Below are 21,756 nucleotides of genomic sequence, written 5' to 3' on the forward strand. Positions count from 1 at the left end.
TGCGAAGAGAATACTTACTGGCAGATTAATCAGTATTTATAGGTCTATATTTTGAGCACAGAAATTTCCTAAAGAGAGGAGTATCTTGGAGTTCCCATTGTGGTTCAGCAGTAATGAACCCAACTAGTATTCATGAGGATTCGGGTTTGATCCCTGGCCTCATTAAAGATCTGGCATTGCCATGAGCTGTGGTGTAGGTTGCAGACGTGGCTCAGATTCCATGTTGCTGTGGCCGTAGCTGTGGCTGGCAGCTGAAGCTCCAGTTTAACCTCTGCTTGGGAACTTCCATATGGTGCAAATGAGATCCTAAAAACGAATAAAAGAGAGAGAAAGAGAGGAGTATCCCTGTGGACCTCTTAAACTTTGCATCTTACACAGCATAGGGAACATGAAAGGTACACAAAGACTACTGGATTCAATGAATCTTACCATCTAGAAAGATGACAGGTATATCTGACCAACAAATGAGATCTTTCCCTCTCTGAACAAGATGGAGTCACTTTGTTCTTGTTTGTTTTCCTAGATGGCTTTGGACCACATGGGCCCTTGGACTCCATGCTCTGATGTGGGGATGCCTACTGTGGAGAAGACTAGAGCCTGAGCACCCAGTCCAGAGATGCTACAGTCTTGGCCCAGAAGCTGCCCCTACCTGGTAGCAGGTGCCGAGTTCCCGCCCGTTGGCAGAGAAGGACAACATGCCCATCGCCAGGTCCACAAGGCAGCCGATCTCCAGGTCCACGTTGCTGCGACTTGTTCTTTGGGAGGTAGCTACGATGTCCCCACCCCAGACCATGTAGCAGTTGCTGCGTTTCACACTAGGAGCCAGAGAGAGGAAAAGGCACAGGATCTGGACACAGGCAGTTTGCAATCAAGACTCAGGAATGAAAGGTCCCCCAAGCTTTCAGTGAAGCTTTCCATCAGCCCCCAATAATTCTTTTTTCTTAAATAAACCCACTCAGTTTAGGAATGTGGTGATCTATTTGTTCCAAAGAGCAGAGTGCTCAGGTGATTGGTGTCCTGGCTCAATGACAATTCACGTCTCTGAAACAGATAATGGGGACTTTAGACTGGGAAATAAAGGCACAGAGAGGATGACCACCACTGCTGGACTTATAGAGGGCCTTGGTGTAAGAGGCAGGAACAAAAAGCCATGTCCTGGGTCTCAGTCCAGCATCAGGGCAAAAGGCCATTTGACACTTGAGAGCCCAGGCCCACATTCCCGAGGGTGGCAGGCCTGGCTCCAGGAAAACTTGAAAAGTGATACAGTTTGTCTTGACATCCTCCCCCTGCTGACCGTACTGGCCCTGCCCGCCAGCTCCCTCGAGTCCTGCCTCCCTCCCCCCCCAGTCCAACTCTTTACCACCTACCAACCCAGGTGCCTTTCTCAGCTAGCTATCTACCAACTTCCAGAATGAAAACTCCACCACAGGCACATAGATTTAGAAGCCAACTACAACAACCAAAAAGCTTTTAAGGCTTCAGAGCCTGATTTCTTAATGGCCAGATTTCAAACCCTGTGTGGGCTTTGGAGAAGCAGTACATGGATTCCCAGAGCCCCTCATGGTGGCTGTGGGCAAGAGGCAGTAGGCTTGGAGTTCCCACTATGGCACAATGGGACTGGCAGCATCTTGCTAGCGCTGGGATGCAGGTTCCCTCCCCAGCCTGGCACAGTGGGTTAAGGATCTGGTGTTGCTGCTGCTGAGGCTTCGGTTGCAGTTGTGGCTTGGGTCTGATCCCTGGCCCAGGAACTCCATATGCGCAGGGCAGCCAAAAAAGAAAAAAAAAAAAAAGAGAGAGAGAGGCAGCTGCTTTGTCTCCTCCTAAGCACAGTCATGGTGTGGCTCATCTGAGGGACCCGGATGCTGGAAGTAACACCAAGTGATTTGTTCTGAGGCTAAAGGAAGCCACTCTATACCTGAGGCCAGAGTAGCCCCTTTAAACTTCCTAAGGTCCATCTGATTTGGCCTTGGAAAACTCAGAGAGTCTGATTAAAACTCACTCATGTTCTTTCCAGTTATAGAAGTCTGTCACACTTGGAGTTCCCGTCATGGCTCAGTGGTTAACGAATCGACTAGAAGCTATGAGGTTCGGGTTCGATCCCTGGCCTTGCTCAGTGGGATAAGGATCTGGCTTTGCCATGAGCTATGGTGTAGGTCGCAGACGCGGCTCAGATCCTGCATCGCTGTGGCTCTGGTGTAGGCTGGCAGCTACAGCTCTGATTCGACCTCTAGCCCGGGAACCTCCATATGCACGGGAGTAGCCCAAGAAGTGGCAAAAAGACAAAAAAAAAAAAAAAAAAAGTCCGTCACTCTCCACACAACTGGAAATCCCTTTGTCATTATTCCTTCACCTCCTCTCCTCTCCTCTGGAGCATCAGTCATGCTGGTTTCTCAGTGTGCATGTCCTCAGGCAGGGCCACTGCAAACTGCTCCTTCCAAAGAGTTACAGCCACTGCTAGATTTCCATTAGGTTAAACTGTGGCCATGTTATCCCCTCTTTCCAGTGATTAGAGTACTAAGTACACTGATAACTACAGAATTCAATTAATAATGTAAAAAGCCATGGAGTGAGAAGTGCCACACTTTGGTCATAGTTTAAGGGCCCAGGTTTGAAATGCCTGAAAACATCTGTAGATTGATCCTGTATTTATTTATTACACAAGACAAAGAACCAAGAGTTACTGAGCATCTACTATCTACTGGATCTTGTTCTAGGTGCCAATGTGGCAGTTAATTTTCACAAGGAATGGGGTCACTGAGGCTCAGATAAATCAAGTCATCCACCTGCCTTGGAGGAACCAGCAAACTGGAGCAAGAGACCTCAGCAGGATGGGAACATCTGCTTTTTGTTCTTTTTGCTGGAGAGTAAAGTCTGGATTGGTTAACTGCTTTCACATACTCCTCTATCTAACCAAACCAGATGTTGCACCTGGTTATAGCACCTACTCTGGGTCTCATAGCAAGATGGACATTCAGTAATGGTAATAATAGTGATGCTTGTTAAGTGCTTGGATCAAGGCATTGTTTTAGCCACTTATCTATGTATTATCTCATTTAATCTTCACAACACTCTGAGATTGGAACTATTATTTTCATTTTCTGGATGAGGAAATTTAGCCCCAGGGAGGTTAAATGACTGGTCCCAAGTCACTCCTCTCGTAAGTACTGGAACCCCGTTTAAAACTCAGGCTGTTTGCTTCCAAACTGTCCTCTTAACCACCTGCCCATAGGGGTCCCCCAAGACACAGCAATTGTGCCTGAACTCTGGCCACTGGTCTTTGTCAGTCGCACCTAAAGAGCAGTGATAGCAAAACATTCCTGATTTTGTAGGGATAAAGGTTGGCATGGGAGCCAACATATTATATCTCTATACAAGCCTGTATGGGAACAGACTCTATTAAATCTCACTTAGGCAGAAGTAAGGCATAGTCTGCTGGGTCACCTCTAGGTCATCTCTGGCCAAGAATCCTTTCTCTGGCGGCAGCATCAGGGACCAGAGTGAGGGTATGGGTGTGCCTAAAACCTGTTTTCCTTTAAGATCCCCAATTTCTATTCAGAGGTTATTATTCATGGATCTGCTCTGTCTCTTTTATGTTCTTTCTGCTTTCAGCCATTACAAAGTCTTGGGATGTGGCGTTCAGAGTTGATCAGTTGCTGTGTGATGCAGTATATCTTTTTCATTCTTTGGAACTGACTTTCCTCAAGCAGTTGGGGATTTTTCTCTGTCTTATTCCAATGCTGTAGAAATTAGGGCTTGCCCAGAAATCATGAAGAAGGGTTTGAGAGGGAGCCCAGACTTCACAAGTGTTCATCTGCGTCTCCCACCCCTTGGTCCTATTTTATACACGTGATGAAGTTTCCCTTTGGCTAAGAACACTTCTCCCACCACAGTAACCTCTCTGTTCCCCCTCCTCCCAGTCACTTAAGGATTTTAAGCCTGTGCTTCACTCTCCCTTTATAATAGAGGCTGGGATGTTTCCTTCTTTGGGGCACGAGGGGGAAGGGAAGAGGGCCCTGGGGGAGAGAGTGAGGAGCCTGATGGCCAACCCTGGCCCCTTGGGAGTCTCCTTACCTTTCGTGGACCCGGCCTCTCTCATCCCCCAGAGTGACAGTCACGGTGCAGTTTTTATTCAGGTCAAACTTTTCACTGTACAAGTGATAGTCTGGAGTGACCCATCCGACCCAGACGCAGGAGGGGTCCTGTCCAGCAAAGATGCGGATTGCGTAGTAGCACTGCTGGGAGAGACCGCAGGGGCAAGTGAGTGACCCCCCCGTTGGGGGGTGTGGGCTCAAGGCAGAAATAACGAGTCCAGAGCTCAGTGCAGTGCACCTCCAGGACAGCCCACTTGGCCTCTTTTTCTTAAAAAAGTACACGCTGTTCTGAAGGTGCACTGTCCTGAGCTGACGGGGGGAAGGGTTGACGAAAGAACTTGGCTTCCTTATTCTTCCTTTTTCAATTGTGCTTTTGTACCTAAAAAACCAGCCACCTAATCTGCTGCCCTCTGCTTGGAAGATGCTGCTGCTAAGATCAGGGACAGCCACTCAGAATGGTAGCACAGAACCCTAAGTCTCTTCTGGGTACCAAGACTGCTGGGGAGAGCTGGGCATGGTCTTTGCCCTCAGAGAAACCAATTGGTGGTCAGAGAACTCATGCCATACTGTCCACTTTTGCAGGGAAGTCCAAGGATTTTTTTTTTTTTTTTTTTTTTTAGGGCTGCACCTGCAGCATATGGAGGTTCCCAGGCTAGGGGTCAAATTGGAGGTACAGCTGCTGGCCTACACCACAGCCACAGCAACACAGGATCTGAGCCATGTCTGAGACCTACACCACAGCTCACGGCAATGCCAGATTCTTAACCCACGAGCGAGGCCAGGGATAGAACTTCAACCTCATGGTTCATAGTTGGATTCGTTTCCACTGTGCCACGATGGGAACTCCCCAAGGATATTTTTTTAATGTCTTAGAAAAGATGCTACAAAAGAAAAATCTCATATTGTGATCAAATATGTTCTCTGTGGTCATCGGGCTCAATGACAGGCAAGGCTGAAAATTACAAAATTAATTATAAGAATTTGTGAAGTGTATCAGTATGTTATAATAACATCTAAAGCACTCAGGTAGTAACTGCTTCATTATTTTCTTTCTGAAATAGAGCACATTTATTCTAAATAAAGTCCTTTTGTTTGCAGACTGTCCTATTTTTTTGACTGGAAGATAAAGAGGCAGCCAGACAAACCTGTGCTTGAATCTTGGCACTGGCAGCTATGCATCGTGTGACCTTGGACAAGTCATTTGTCCTCTCTGAGCCTCAGAGTGCATGGGATTGTCTGTCTCCTGGGGTTGCAGTGGAAATTAAGTGGGAAGGTGACAAAACATGCCCAGGGCACTGCCCTGCACATAGGAAGTGTGTGACCTGCCACAGCAAGGTTCTTACTCTGACGGTCAACCTACGAACTTGGGCTGGCAGGATAACTTTATAGGAGGGTAACATGTATTTCATTCAAAGAATGTATTTTTGTACTACGTATTTAGAAGGGGTAACATGCATTTCTTCCAAAGAAATATATTAACGAAGGGTGAGAGACAAAAAGAAATTAGGAAGCATTGTTTTCTGACCACTGTCTAGCTGACAGAAAAAGGACCAAAAGCAGCCCCCATCTTCTGGGCTGGCTTCCTGCTCTTTTTTCTCCTTTGATTGTTTTCAACATCATTCCCAGCATGCTCAGAGAGATGGGAGAGTTGATTCACAGAAGTTTACATAAAAGAGCAAACAAAAGGATTAAATTAAGCGTCCCCCTTCTCCTCCCAACTGATGTTCCTTTCAATCAGAAAGGCAGTACGTGGTCCCTGGTGGCACATAGGCACCAAGTACACAATGATGCCCAATTAGATGCTCCAGGTAGAGCTCTCTTTTGCACTGAATAATTGTCTTTCCCCCACTTGAGAAATGCCATAGCTGTGTTCTGGAAGCATCAAGATGGATATTAAAAGATAGAGTAATTGTCAATTAAAGAGGATCTCTAGACAGATCTTGGCTGTAAGGGGCACATAACCAGGCAGAACAAAGAGTCAAATAATTAAAACCACAATGGAGCACATTTACTTACTGTTGTTGTTTGAGAGAGTAGTTCTTGCATCTGTTTCCTGGCGGGGAGATAATCCATGTTTTAGTTCTTCAGCTGTACAGAGAAGCCCACAAGTCTGACAGGCAATTGATCTATCTTAATGATGACGGCAGTTTAGGAAGCTGGCTATTTCCTATACATGAGTGATCCCATGAGTCTCGGGACTTGTTCATTGGTAACCTGCTGCCACCAGGCAGGGCTGTGACTTTCTACTCTTGTTCCTCAGCCCAGATGCAAGTTAGAGCTGGGGGGAGGTGGGGGAGATTATAATAATGCAGGTGGGGACACCTCTGAATACATTATCCTATTTTCTCAAGCAGTTTTTCTTTTTTGGTTATATCTGTGGCACCTTCCTGGGCCAGGGACTGAACCCATGCCATAGCAGTGACCTGAGCCACAGCAGTGACAATGCTGGATACTTAACCCACTAGGCCACCAGGGAACGCCATCAAGCAGCTTTTCTTGTTTAAAGCTTGGTAAATAGTAAAACCCTAAAGGAAATCTGGACAAGACTACAACAACGATTAAAAATAGACATTAAAGGGAAAAAAAAAGAAGGCAAGGAATATATTCCTTATGAGGAAGAAGGAAGGCACATTACTCGTGAGTCATCAAGCTGCTGGACTGGATACTGGCCATGGTTATGCAAAGAGTCAGTATTTCACTACAGAAGCTTCTCATTTCACACAAAGGCAACAGCAGTTGCACCCTCTCATGCAATTACATTCTTTTTACTCCAAAAAACATAGGAATTGAGACTGACATGCTGCCAACTGCGCAAGGAGGCAACTGTCAAAAACACAGGAATTATGCATATATAGAAAATTTTACGTATATAGGAATTACAGGTTGCAAGGAGACTAGGGACTCAAAAGCCTGGAAAGAACGGAAGCTTATCCATCAGATGTACCCAGTTAAGCTTGATGGTCCCCGAATTGTACACCGCATACCCACATACATGTGGGCACACACATCCTCACTGCTTTCCTGGCTGAAAGCAGAGGCAACCCTACCCACAGAGCTCTCGCTGGGTTGAGGTAGAGTAAGAAGCAGACAGACAGACAGCTGACTTTGCAGCAGACATGCGAGCCCCTCTAAGAGCTGGAGGTCCCTCCCTCACCTTTTCTGGAAAGCTTCACTGTCCAGACAGGGGCTATGACTGAAGGACGAGTGGCACTCGACGGGCATGCTCAGACGGCAGTAGACCATGGTGGCGCTGCTGTTCTGTGTGCCGAACGTCTTGTGGGTCACCTTGAGGCAAGGAGGGCTGTCCATGGTGCCGTCAATCCTCACGACCTGGAAACACCACAGTCTCCACTGACACAGCCCGACCGACCCTGACCCTCCCCTCCTTCCCTCACCGATTACAGATGCCAAGCCTTTCTGTGAACGACAAAGGCTGTCACGAGCGATAATCAAACCATTACAGTCATCCGTACGTGGACCCTGTCCTATGAAATATCATAGACCTGCCTCTGGCTGGGGAAATCAGGGATTTAGAAACATGCTCACCGGGTCTTCTGCAAGGTCAGGGGTGCCAGGGGTGATGCAGCGTGGTATTTGCTGATGCTGACCTTTTGGGAAGGTGGCAAGTAACTAAAGCAGAAAAGCTTTGCAAAAGTTTTCCTCATCAGCAGGCATCTAAGGGAGAAGGCACCAGAAAGCCCAACGTGCAAGAAGAGACATCAAAGTTTCCTCAAGGTCACTGTCTCCCACCCAGGACATTTCCTAGTTTTACTGTGGTCACAGCCTGATGCAGAGGCTCCTCTAGACTGTTCTAAATCCTGGGGAGATCTCAGCTCCAGGGCACAAGCCTTGAAGGGTTGGAGAGGAAAGATCAAAAACTGGATTTTTGAAAAAAGAGAGTGGGGGGGGGGGGAGAGGGGAGGCGGGGGGAGGGGGAGAAAGAGAGAGAGAGGAGGTGTGTGTGTGTGTGTGTGGTGTGTGTGTGTGTGTGTGTGTGTGTGTGTCTGTTGGGACAGAGAGGTAGCAGAGAAAGTAAGCAGACTTAGGAGAATAATTTTCCAATGATCTAAGCATTTCTCTCTGTGTTCTAGAAAAGAGTTCCTATCCTGGGGTCCATGAGTAGACTTACATATTTTTGTGTGATTGGCATATTTTTCTAAGTGGAAGGTCTATAGATTTCATCAGTTTGTCAAAGAGGCTCATGATTTCCCAGAAGTTTATGAGCCACTTTTCTAAAGGAATGGTCAGGTAGGAATCAGAAAAATCACATATTATTTAAGAGTGTCACGGAAAAGGTGGATTAAAAGGTGATGCTTGGGGAATTCCCTTCGTGGCTCAGTGGTAACAAACCTGACTAGTGTCCATGAGGATGTGGGTTTGATCTCTGGCCTCGCTCAGTGGGTTAAGGTTCTGGTGTTGCCGTGAGCTGTGGTGTAGGCTGCAGACATGACTTAGATTGTACATTGCTGTGGCCGTGGTGTGGGCTGGCAGCAGTACTCCGAATCCACCCCTAGCCTAGGAACTCCATATGCCTCAGATATGGCCCTAAAAAGACAAAGGAAAAAAAGAGGCAATGCTTGGAGTTCCTGCCGTGGTGCAGTGGATCAGGACTGCGACTGCAGTGGCTCAGGTTACTGGAAAGGTACTGGTTCCATCCCTGGCCTGGTGCAATAGATAAAAGATTCATTGCTGCCACAGCTGTGGCATAGGTTGCAGTTTTGGCTTGGAACTTCCTATGCTACAGGTGTGGTCATAAAAAGAAAAAAAAAAAGGAGGTGATGCTTGCTGAATTCAGATTGGGAGGTGAGTGAAGGGGACATAAGAGTTTGATGGAAGCAAGCTATGGAATCTAATGCTTCAAATGGACTGACTTGTCTGACACTGCATCAGCCCATCCCACACTTACACCATGAAAACAACACAGTGAGTGTGGACACTACAGAGGTGAGAACATGGAGAACCAGCACCTGAATCAGGCTCCTTATAAGCTTTGGTTTCTCTCCCTCTTTGTTTCCCCCACAAGGCGGGGAGGATCATCATCAATTACGATGCCTCCAGTGAAAGAACTGGAAATGGTTCTTAGGAACTAAACGGAGCCTCAAAGACAGCAAGTCATGAGCAGAACAGAATCATGAGTGGGACATACCATCTTTTTTCCCCCTTTCTTCCCTGTTTTTTCCTCTCTTTGATTCTTCTTCTTCTTTTCCTCCTTTTTATGGCGCATCTGTGGCACTTGGAAGTTCCCAGGCTATGGGTCGAATTGGAGCTGCAGCTGCCGCTTATACCACAGCCACACCAGATCTAAGTTGCATCTGTGACCGAAGCTGCGGCTTGTAGCAATGCTGGATTCTTAACCCACTGATCGAGGTCAGGGAGTGAACCTGCCTCCTCACAGAGACAAGTGGGATTCTTAACCCACTGAGCCACAATGAGAACTTCATGGCCCATATCATCTTGAATGCAGGTACTGAATTTTCTTAGGAAAACATTTAAGGTCTTGGATGCTGTATTGCTATAATACCAGTATAAGAATATCTGAGCAATTTTACAACTCAACAGCAAAAAAGCCAATCAATCAATGGAAAAATGGGCAAAAGACCTGAATAGACTGTTCTCCAAGGAAGATATACAGATGGCCAGCAAACACATGAGAAAATGCTCAGCATCGCTGATTATAGAGAAACGCCAATCAAAACTACCATGAGATACCACCTCACACCAGTCAGAATGGCCATCATTCATAAGTCCACAAATAACAAGTGCTGGAGGGGCTGTGGAGAAAAGGGAACCCTCCTGCACTGCTGGTGGGAATGTAAACTGGTATAGCCACTATGGAGAACAGTTTGGAAATACCTTAGAAATCTATACATAGAACTCCCATATGACCCTGCAATCCCACTCTTGGGCATCTATCCGGACAAAACTCTACTTAAAAGAGACACATGCACCCGCATGTTCATTGCAGCACTATTCACAATAGCCAGGACATGGAAACAACCCAAATGTCCATAACAGGTGATTGGATTTGGAAGATGTGGTATTTATACACAATGGAATACTACTCAGTCATAAAAAAGAATGACATAATGCCATTTGCAGCAACATGGATGGAACTAGAGAAACTCATACTGAGTGAAATGAGCCAGAAAGACAAAGACAAATACCATATGATATCACTTATAACTGGAATCTAATATCCAGCACAAATGAACATCTCCACAGAATAGAAAATCATGGACTTGGAGAAGAGACTTGTGGCTGCCTGACGGGAGAGGGAGGGAGTGGGAGGGATCAGAGCTTGGGGTTATCAGATACAACTTAGAATAGATTTACAAGGAGATCCTGCTGAGTAGCATTGAGAACTATGTCTAGATACTCATATTGCAACAGAACAAAGGGTGGGGGAAAAAGGTATACATGTAAGAATAACTTGATCCCCATGCTGTACAGTGGGGGAAAAAAAAAAAAAGAATATCTGGAGAAAACATAGTGACCCAAGGGTTTAGGATGGCTCTGCAAGGTGGTTACTACCTGTCAGGTGCCACTCAGCTGACAATTAAGGTGCCTGCAGCCCCAGCTTTGAGGGCCAGCGAGGAGGCAAAAGGGGGCAGCCAGGCTGTGGACTTAGGTAAGCATCACCTGGACATAGGAGCATCAGCGGGAGCTCTGTGCCTCAGTCCCCCTGCCCTGCCACCCGCAATGTGGAATATTACCTCTATCTGTGGATGGTCCTTTGGCACATTGACAAACGTCGGGAGGCGCTTGCTGAACCACATGGCCACGTCGCGGTTCATGTTGACAGCGAAAGGCTCAAAGCCCTCTTGTAGGCCACACATGGTATAAAATTTGAAGGTGCTGGCGTCCATCCCAAGATTCATGCGGCCAATCTGAGACAGTCCCAGAGAGCAGATGGGTACAAAGCCTACAGAATGAGAGAGCCTCGTCAGCTGCAGGATCAGCCCAGGGAGCTGGGAAGAAGTGGCACCTCTGCATCCTTAACATGCTTTGAGTCCCAGTAGGAAAGAAGAACTCCCTTCTTCCCAGTACATAAACTCAACAAGAGGCCATGTGGAGGGTGTGGCTGCCCCTGGTATATAGGAAAGAAATGAGAGCCTGGTTCAAAAGGATCTGCAGAAAAAACAATCTTCTAGTTAAGATTATTCTCAGGATGTAAATAAATATCAGACAGAACAGTGAAAGCAGTAAGAGAAAAAGTGAAATTCTTTATCAATCCCTTAGTTAAAATTGCTATTAGGTCTTGGATTATTTTATTTACCTCTGGAGACATTCTTGTTTAAAATTTGATTTATAATATTATATCATTTTCAGGTATACAGTATAGTGACTCAGTATTGTAATAGCTTATACTCCATTTAAAGCTATTATAAAATCATGGCCATAATTCTCTGCACTGTACAATATATGCTTGTTGCTCATCTCTTTGATACATAGTCGTCTGTACCTTAATCTTCCACCTGTATCTTGTCCCCTCCTTCCTTCTTCCCACTGGCAACCACTAGTTTGTTCTCCATACCTGTGAGTCTGTTTCTGTTTTGTTATATACATTCGTTTTGTTTTTTTAGATTTCACATATAAGTGATAACATAGCATACCTGTCTTTCCCTGTTTATTTCACTAAGCATAATACTGTGTAGGTCCATCCATGGTATTACAAATGGCAGAATTTCATCCTTTTTATGGTTGAATAATATTTATCTTATGTATATATGAATATATGTATTCTATTGCATGTATGAATATTTACGTTCATACATGTACAATGGAACATTACATATCTTTACAGTATCTATTATATATATATAAATATCTCTTTCTATATATATATATTATATCTTTATCAACAGCAACACAGAATCTGAGCTACATCTGCCACCTACACCAGAGCTCACACCAACGCCAGATCCCTAACCCACTGAGCAAGGCCAGGGATCAAACCTGCATCCTCATGGATACTAGTTAGGTTAGTTAACCTCTGAGCCATGGAGGGAACTCCCCTAGGTAATTTTAAATATTCCCTTTATGACCCCCCCCCCCCAAAAAAAACCAAAACCTAAAGAATGACTTGGTATAAATTGCCTAACTTTTCTCAGTCTCAGCATCTTCTCCAGTGAAATGAGAGGCCTAATGGTTCTTGTCATTTTGAAAATATGATCCTAAGAAGCTATGGATGCTAGCACTGTGACTCTGCTTATTTTGCAAAACACAATTTACAAACCCCACCCTCCAAGACTGCTGTTACGGTTCCCTCCTAAGCCTGAAAGCAAGATTTTCAAGCAGGAGCTGTAGACAACTCTAGTCACTTCTATAGTTACTGTCTCTCCAAGCTCTCTTCTGTATCCTCATCATATTAAAGCACTGCCATGCGGAAGAGATCCAAAGCAGAAGTTCACATTGTTTGGAATTCTTGTTTGTGGGCTATTTATGAATCATAATTGTGGACCAACAAATCAGCAGAGCTGGGAAAGCACTAATTACCCCAGATCTGGGAAGATGTAAGAAGCAGGCAGCCAGAGGGCAGCTGAGGCTGCCAGGAGTGCTCAGAAAAGGAAGAAGAGTTCGGAGCTAAAGCAGAGGTTGGAGCCCCCACAAAGCAAACTGTCTCTCCTAGGACAGGGGTATTTATTTAAGGGAAAATTTAAAGGTTAATTTGGGGAGAACTTATTTTCAACAGTAAGTCTCTCCTAGAGACTAAGCCTAAAATGCACTCTTCCTGGAGCCTGTGCTTATATATTGTTATTTAAGCCACAGAGTTTCAATGTAAAATAAGTCGCATTAAATAAAGGTGAATTCCTCCCAAGGTGAGTTGGTTGATTTCAGAAACTACGAATTCATTTAGGACACTATTTAATACTATTTTTCAGTAAAGAGAGTGACAACGAAATCCCAGCAATGAAGGTGATGTCTGTATAAAGACTGGCGGCCCCACCCTCGGGAAGGTAGACGATCGGGTCCCTCGGACAAGCACTGATTCCTGCGCCGCCCTGAGCATTGCTATGCTTCTGGCATAGTGCTTGGGGCAGGGATGGATGAAACAATCCCCTTCTATATACAGACATTTTTATAAATAAGAAATTTTCAGAAATCTGACTCCAGTGTGGAATAAGGATTGTTTGTTGGCAAAATTTCTTAGGTCCCTACTGGGAGAGAGGGCTCTGCTCTGTGCTATGAGAAGATGTGAAGGCAGGAGAAGAAACCATCCTGATCATCAGGAGCTCATAGAACTGGGGATGAGAAATGGAACACAGAAGAGAGAATGGTGTGTATTGGTAAAGCATCCCCACTTTCAAGATGGTACTTTTGCTTGTGCTAAGGGGGGAAATCCAACCCAGAAAAGTACCACTATAGTTGCTTTATCCTGGAGCCATGACTCTGAAGTGTTCCAGCCCTGATGTAAGCAGAGACAGGACATCTTAAGAAAGTCTCTCCTTTGGTGTGGAGAAAAGGAACTCCTACACTCTTAGTAGGATTGTAAATTGGTGCAGCTACTGTGGAAAGCAGGATGGACATTCCTCAAAACACCAAAAATAGAGTTGCCATAGATCCAGCAATCCCACTCCTGGGCACACATCTGGAAAACATATAATTAAAAAAATGTGTGTACTTCTTATGTTCATAGCAGCACAATTCACAATAGCCAAGGCAACTTAAATATCCTTTGACAGAGGAGTGGATTAAGAAGATGCGGTGCATATATACATAATGGAATACTATTCAGCCATAAAAAGAATGAAATAATGCCATTTGCAGCAACATAGATAGACCTAGAAATTATCATACCAAGTGAAGTAAGTCAGAAAGAGAAAGAAAAATACCATATGATATTACTTACACGTGGAATCCAAAATACGACACAAATGAACTTATCTACAAAGCAGAAACAGACTCATAAACATAGAGAAGAGACTTCTAGTTGCCAAGGGGGAGGGTAGGTGGGACAAGGAAGGATTGGGAGTTTGGGATTGGCAGAGGCAAACTATTATATGTAGACTGGATAAACAACAAAAATCCTACTGCATAGCACTAGGAACTATATTCAATATCCTATGATATGGAGTTCCTGTTGTGGCTCAGTGGAAACAAATCTGACTAGCATCCATGAGGATGCAGGTTCGATCCCTGGCCTTGCTCACTGGGTTACAGATCTGGTGTTGCCGTGAGCTGTGGTGTAGTTTGCAGATGCCACTCGGATCCTGTGTTGCTGTGGCTGTGCTGTAGGCCAGTGGCTACAGCTCCAATTCACCCCTATTCACACCATATGCCACAGGTGCAGCCCTAAAAAGAAAAAAAAAATCCTGTGATAAACAATAATGGAAAAGAATATGAAGAAGAATATATATAAAACTGAATCACTTTGCTGTACAGCAGAAATTAATACAACATTGTAAATTAACCATACTTTAATAAAATAAATTTTAAAAAAGACCATCTGTCTTCTCCTTTATTCTCCACTAACTTGAATGACGGGAAAAGTGAGCAACAGACTTAAAAACAACGAGGACTTCTGAATAACTCAAGTCATATAAACGACTTCCTAGTTACAGACCCCCTGACAATGGAAGATGCACATGGAGAGGATAAAAGGTCATATTTGCATGAGGACTTTTTTCTAAGGAACTTGGGCTCCTCATTGTTCCTAAGCTATCAGCAGTTCCAAAGCTACTTTGCTTAAGATAAAACTGAAGACTCGAGGAGCTAACAGACTTGACCAAGGTTGTGAGGAGGGCAAGTGACAAAATGGGAAAAGATTCCACACCCTCTGACTCATAGAACAGCTGCCAGTCAGCATGCAAGAGAGGGGGTGAAGCTTCCTGGGGATGGCTGCCCCAGATTTAAACAGCAGTTGCATCCAGGGGCAGAGGGCTGTACTCATTACAAAGCAGAGTGCTGTCCCTCTGGGGTAGAAGCCCTCTCTACGGGGGAGAGTTGAACCCTGCATGCAAACAGGCTTGGCAGCAAAGTCATGGATGTCAACGCAATGGGAGGGAGTGTGAGGGACCTCCTGGGGGCTAAGTGGGCACAGCGGGGACAGCTCTGTACAATGGCAGAGGAGAAGCTAAACCCCAGGCTTGAGCCAGAAAAAAGAAACCCAGACAGAGCAAAGCTACATCCTATAAGGCACCAGCACTTTCTTCTGGGGAAGAAGATTTGAAAACTGGATGCATTTAATCAGCTCCCTCCACGTGGCGGAGAGGCTCCAGCTAAGGACCAAGTGATTGCTACAACTTCTTTTTTGAGGCATTACAACTCATGTAACCTTATAACTCTGCTTGATGGACAGATAAGGGGGAACAATGATGTAAACCACACCTGCTAATATATATCCAGTACTTTCTAGGTGTCAGGCCCTGGGCTCTGTGCTCTACAGATTTAGCTTTTTACTGTGTCCATTTTACAGATGGGGAAACAGAGGCCTAGTGAATTAAAGGACTTGCTCCATGTCTGTCTCCCAGTGAATGTGCAGAGCCAGCTTATGAACAAGGCTGCCTGAGGAGCAGTCCAGAGCAAGCAGTGGGGACCAAGGCCAGGATGGCTGCATCTTTCTAATCCTTAGCTTCGATGATTCTTTTTTGTTTGTTTTGTTTTTTTAACCCGAACTATAATATTTTATTTCCAAAACAAAAATGTGTAGCATGGCAAAATGTTAGGATTAATAGTACTAAGTGCTGTTATGCTCTTTTGGTTTTATGTGCTAAAAAAAAAAAAAAGTAGGATTGGAGTTCCGTCGTGGTGCAGAGGAAACGAATCTGATAGGAACCATGAGATTGCAAGTTCAATCCTGGCCCTGCTCAGTGGGTTAAGGATCTGGTGTTGCTGTGAGCTGTGGTGTAGGTCACGGATGCAGCTTGGATCTGGCATTGCTGTGGCTGTGGCTTAGGCGGCAGCTGCAGCTACAATTCGACCCCTAGCCTGGGAACCTCCATATGCTGCGGCCCTAAAAAGACAAAAGACCAAAAAAAAAAGATTGATTATAAATCTAAGAATGTGTATGGAAAACTATAAAACAAAATAAATCATTAGTTTTGGCCTACCCAAGGAAGAAAATGTGAGTAGAAATCAACGTATGACGAGAGCCAGTCACTTTTTGGATGATTTTCCTAAGTGTTATGTTCTTGACCAGTTTGCTTCTAGACCTGGCAGCTGGAGACTCACAACCACAAAACACTCCAGGCCCCTTAGAAGCAAAGGGCTGCCTATTCCAAGCAGCTGCACGGCTCCCTGGAGTTGATCTGGGTGGACAGATACACTTGGCAAGGCCACGTAGCAAGTGTGTATGTGTGTGTGTGTGTGTGTGTGTGTGTGAACCATGACACACACACAAAGGTTTGCACTTTGCAGACCACTCAGTGAACCCCTAGCTTCAAATGAGACTGGAAAAGTAAGATGGAAAAATATAGGGGAAAAGCAATACTCTGACTCTACCTGCAGCCTAGGAGATGCCATTATACTGACATCAGTGAAGAGGTGTGAGAACATTTTCCAAAGGTACTATTTTGAATCCAGAGGTGCACAGAATTGCTGTTTCAGGAAAGAAATGGGAAGAACACCTGCATTCAAACCCCGCAGAGGATCCCAGATTCTGAAAGACTATGTATCACAAAGCCTCCTACGGTTTTGTGATCAGGAAAAGAGACAACCAGGAGGTCATCCTTTTGTAATTCAGGATCTTGGAAAGAAACCAGTTATGTAGAAAATCCCAACCATGGATCCACTTTTAATCCATTTGAAACTTAAGGAAGACAGGAGAGCCCATCACTGCCAGCAACGGAAGAACTGCAACCTTGGGGAGGAATCGTTAGATGGCTGCCTGGGCTATTCCTGTGGTGTTCCTGCTCTCAATCCAGCAGCTCATGTTTTACCCATTAATTTTATCTTTCTAAGACCCTCCTCCTGTTTTTGGTCTTTTTTTTTTTTTTAAGGGCCACACCCATGGCACATGGAAGTTCCCAGACTAGGGGTTGAATCAGAACTGCAGCTGCCCGCCATAGCCACAGCCACGTCAGATCCTAGCCACATTTGCGATCTACAATGCAGTTCATGGCAACACCGGATCCTTAACCCACTGAGTGAGGCCAGGGATCAAACCCATGTCCTCATGGATAGCAGTTGGGCTCTTAACCCACTGAGTCACAATGGGAACTCCCAACTTTTTAAGCCTCTGGAAGATGGTATGCAGGAACAGCACTGAAGTGGTCACAAGCCTGGTAGAAAACACAGGAGTTAAACAAAGTGTTAGAGGCCACTTTCTGAAGCCCAGCACCCCTCCAGGGAGGGAACGACAGGAAACAAGTGCCATGGCCACTTTCCGAAGCCCAGCACCCCTCCAGGGAGGGAACGACAAAGGACCCTGGGTTCCAGGGTGTCTGCACGCAGATGGCAGCAGCACTGCCCACAAATTAAGTTTCAATTGCTGCTTATGGAAGAGCTGCCAGCCAAGCTTGAGGGATCTGGTAAACCTAGGGGGCTGCCCCTGCAGATGCTAAAGCTCTTGTGTAGCAGGATGTACCCCAGGGGGGTGCCTGGCAGAGAGCAGCAGGGGACACCAGCTCTACAACCTCTTTCAGATGTCGTGTTCCAAGGCCAGGCAAGATGTTCAGGATTTTATCTTCCTTGCCTTTAAATGGAATAAAAGAGAAGACTAATAGCAAAGGTTTCACCATGGAAGCTTCTGAGCTTCCGGATATCTTTTAGTGACAACACTGAGAGCTGTGATGGTCCAGGCCAAGGAACAGGGTAGGGAACAATGATGAGGAAAATGCTAATGAGACCGATAAGAGCATATCATCTATGATGCAGAAGAGGATGGAAGTGACAGCTTATAAATAACCCAGAAAAAAAAAAAAAAAAAACAGCCAGGGATTGTACTGCCTTCCCCCTTCCCCCAAAGGACTAAAAACTTCCCATAGCACAACCCCCACTGGGGTAAATGGCCTGAAGCAAGGCTGGGATGCTGGTGACCAGAACAGAAACCTATGGGGGATTTTGCTTTATGAGGGGCTAGAATGCACTACATTTTTTATTTTCAACATATGCTTTTCCTAACAGCTCAAGGCAAGAACTGCTGCCTCTTTCCACATTATGCAGAGAACAGAAAGATGTGTTAGGGTTCTTCCAGGCCTCTGGGCTACTGTCCTCAAAGAATGACCTGCTGACTCCCTTTCAACTGCCCTTCCTCTGACTCTGAGCCATCACAGAACTGAAAGAGCCTCCCAATTATCTTATCTCCATATTATTGAAGTGTGATACGATGCTACAGTATGATGCATTAGCACAATAGGTACCATTCTATTATAAAACAGCTTCCTAATAATACGCTTTGTTATTCTGAAGGTCAAGTCCTGTCTCTGCACACAAAAGGTCAATGATGCATCTCTTTCATCACAACACAGATGGTCTCTAAAAGCGGAGTTCTTCTGAAACATCCCTCTTCTTTATAGTACTCCTCTGCTCAAACCCTGAGACAGCCCCACGTGTCAAGAGAGCAAAGTCCAACGGTGTGGGGCCCAGATTAGACAAAAAGAGTTTCTTGAATAAAAAGACCAAACCTTGGTATTCAAGGCTATAATCTGTACCTTATCTCTCGCTCCAGCTTCTTCTTCTATAAATTCCATGCACGAATCTTCCAAACATATCATCACTCTTTCTTGTAGTTTCCTGATTCCCCACTATTACTATGCTTCCATCCCGAGAAGAACGCCCTTCTCTTTAGCGTAGACAGCTCATATTCTTTATTTAACCTTAGTTCCAATCCCACTCTTACAGAATTTTCATTCCTATTGGTCATTTGGTGTTTCTAATCTACTGCTTCGCATTGGGAGTCATATATATCCATGTATCCATTGGTAGTTACCTATGTGTCCATATTGTCATATTTATTTTTCCAACTAGAAAACAAACTCCTTGACATTGCTACTGTTTGCATTTGTGTAAACTATAGACCACTGCTTCTCACACCTGATTTATTTATTTTTTGTCTTCTATTTTTTGGGCCGTGCCCGAGGCATATGGAACTCCCCAGGCTAGGGGCTGAATCAGAGCTGTAGCTGCCAGCCTACACCACAGCCATAGCAATGCCAGATCCAAGTCGCATCTGCAACATACACCAAAACTCAGAGCAATGCCAGATCCTTAACCTGCTAGGCAAGGCCAGGGATTGAACCTGCATCCTCTTGTATAGTAGTTGGGTTCGTTACTGAGGAGCCACAATGGGAACTCGCTTCTCATATTTTACAATTTTTTTTTTTTTTTTGTCTTTTTGAGGGCCGCACCTCGGCATGTGGAGGTTCCCAGGCTAGGGGTCTAATCAGAGCTGTAGCTGCTGGCCTACACCACAGCCACAGCAACGCCAGATCCGAGCCGCGTTTGCGACCTACACCACAGCTTATGCTTAACCCACTGAGCAGGGCCAGGGATTGAACCCGCAACCTCATGGTTCCTGGTCAGGTTCGTTTCCACTTGCCACAAGGGAACTCCGCTTCTCATATTTTAAAGTGCATGTGAACCTCCAGAGTATCTTGTCTGAAGGCAGTTTCTGGTTCAGTAGGACTGGCGTGGGGTCTGAGACTCTGCATTTATTAACAAGTAGATCACACTTTGAGTAGCAAGGCTTTAGACTTTACAGAGTTCTTAGAACTCTGCACACAGGCAAGATTCTTGTTTCCTCCTTATGCTAAGCCAAAGCCTCATAGATAATCAACCTCCTCCAGTCCACACTCAGGAGAGCCACGAAAAGGTGGCTGGTCTTTGGACCTTCCCTGCTCTCCTTGGGGATGAGCCTGAATCCTCCAGGTCTCCCTTCTCCTCCAGCCTCACAAAGACAGCACTGCCTGTGGGGACTACTTTGTCAATATCTGTTTCCAAAGAGCAGAGCCAGAGGATGGATCTTTGCCGGTGCCCTTAGGTCTGCCCTTTTATCCAAACCAGTGCATAAGCCATTCTTTCTGCTGGCAGCATCCTTCCCAGTTGTCTCTCAAAGTACATTTCTTTCTTTAAAACTTTGATTTTATACCTTTTCAGAAGGCATTAAAACATGACCCCATCAGGCTTCAGGTATTCTATCTTTCTAGGAAAATACACTGACTTGCAACTTTTCTGTTTGCTCAAATATGGAGCTCTTAAAAAAAGCTTTAAAACTCTTTTAAGGTCCAGTTGGGTGGGTATGTGGCTGATAAAAGGTGTCTGTAAAAAGTGTGAAAGTGAGTTATAAAGCTAAAACAATTTGTATATAAAGAATATTTTAGGAGTTCCCATCATGGCATAGCAGAAACAAATCCGACTAGGAACCATGAGGTTGCGGGTTTGATCCCTGGCCTCGCTCAGTGGGTTAAGGATTTGGTGTTGCTGTGAAGTGTGGTGTAGGTTGCAGATTTGCCTCAGATCCTGCATTGCTGTTACTGTGGCATAGGCCAGCAGCTGTAGCTCTGATTCGACCCCTAGCGTGGGAAGCTCCATGTGCCACAGGTGCAATCCTAAAAAGCAAAATAAATAAATAAAAATAAATAAAATATAAATAAAAAGAATATTTTATATGTATTAAAAATATACTCATGTATTTCTGCTGCTCTAGCCTCTGCAGTTTTATCTTTTTTAACTGTCTGGGGGAGGCGGGACTATTTCTTTTTGTAGTCTCAGAAGTTTAGAGCTACCAGAGCTGTGATCTTTTACAGAGGGGGAAATGAGGTCAAAGAGGTTAAATAAAGTCAACCCAAGACGTCACAGGTCGGGAGGGCAGGGGCAGGATGGGAACCCAGCCCTCCTGCCCTGAGCAGCCTCTCTTCCTCTCAATCTCCCTACCTCCTCCTCGTCTGCACCAAAGCAGCAGAGACTGGCCCAGCACCAGGGAAGGGGCTGTGGACACAGTAGGTGTTGAGACACCGACATAGAATCTGACACCCGAGGAGGGTGTTGGCCCGTAGGTAGTCTACTGTCTTATTTCCTGGTACAGATGAAGAAGGCAAAGCCTGGCAAAGTCAAGACTCTGGGAACCACACAGCTTCCTAGGAATGGGTCAGCTGACCTGCAGTCCAGTGCTTCTTCCCTGAGTGCCAACACCTTGGGTTCATAACGGAGGAGTTAAATGTAGATGGGAAATAAGAAGCTCCCTTGGGTAGCTGGAAGTATGCCCTAATGGCTGTTTATTTGTGGTGACTAACAAGTGCGACTGTACTTGGGTTTCATGGTGTGTTTGAATTTAAAAATAAATTCTATTTCATTCAAGGGAACTGCTAAGTTGAACTTCTGTGTTTCATTGATTCTCATCAAAGCATCAAGTTCAATTCACAAACATTCAGACTGACAGGTCAAATCAGAATAAGAGGATAATTCTTTAATTCCTGCCTTTTCTTTCCTGCCAGGGACATTGTCCATATGCAATTAGCATTTCCTTTGTGATACCACTGGGAAACCCCCAGGAACCTTAATGCGCCAAGGCACAGGGCAGGAATTAGAGGGGAGCTTCTTTGTCAGTCTCTCTGGAAGTACATCAACTATCACTAGTACTTGACTTGATTCTTCAGAATTGAGTGTAAGGGCGCATCTTCACCACCAGGGTTTCAAATCTGCAAAAGTCAGTGTGCCCTGAGTGAGTAGGTAGAGGGCCTCACCCTGCTCCCTGGATCATCTTTCATCTTCTGGATGCAAGGGGGAA

The 21,756-nt window shown here is 45.2% G+C and overlaps 1 protein-coding gene across 1 annotated transcript in view; it reads right to left on the bottom strand.

Annotated features, from left to right (window-relative positions):
• RYR3 (ryanodine receptor 3) overlaps window positions 1-21,756 on the bottom strand; it is a 568,547-nt gene that overhangs the window by 208,074 nt on the left and 338,717 nt on the right. Inside the window, 5 exon segments of the mRNA XM_021099907.1 lie at window positions 650-815; window positions 4,072-4,235; window positions 6,108-6,144; window positions 7,246-7,421; window positions 10,805-11,013. Of these exon segments, the coding sequence (XP_020955566.1) occupies window positions 650-815; window positions 4,072-4,235; window positions 6,108-6,144; window positions 7,246-7,421; window positions 10,805-11,013 (752 nt within the window).

Source organism: Sus scrofa, chromosome 7, assembly GCF_000003025.6.
Source record: "Sus scrofa isolate TJ Tabasco breed Duroc chromosome 7, Sscrofa11.1, whole genome shotgun sequence".
Classification (NCBI taxonomy): Eukaryota; Metazoa; Chordata; class Mammalia; order Artiodactyla; family Suidae; genus Sus; species Sus scrofa.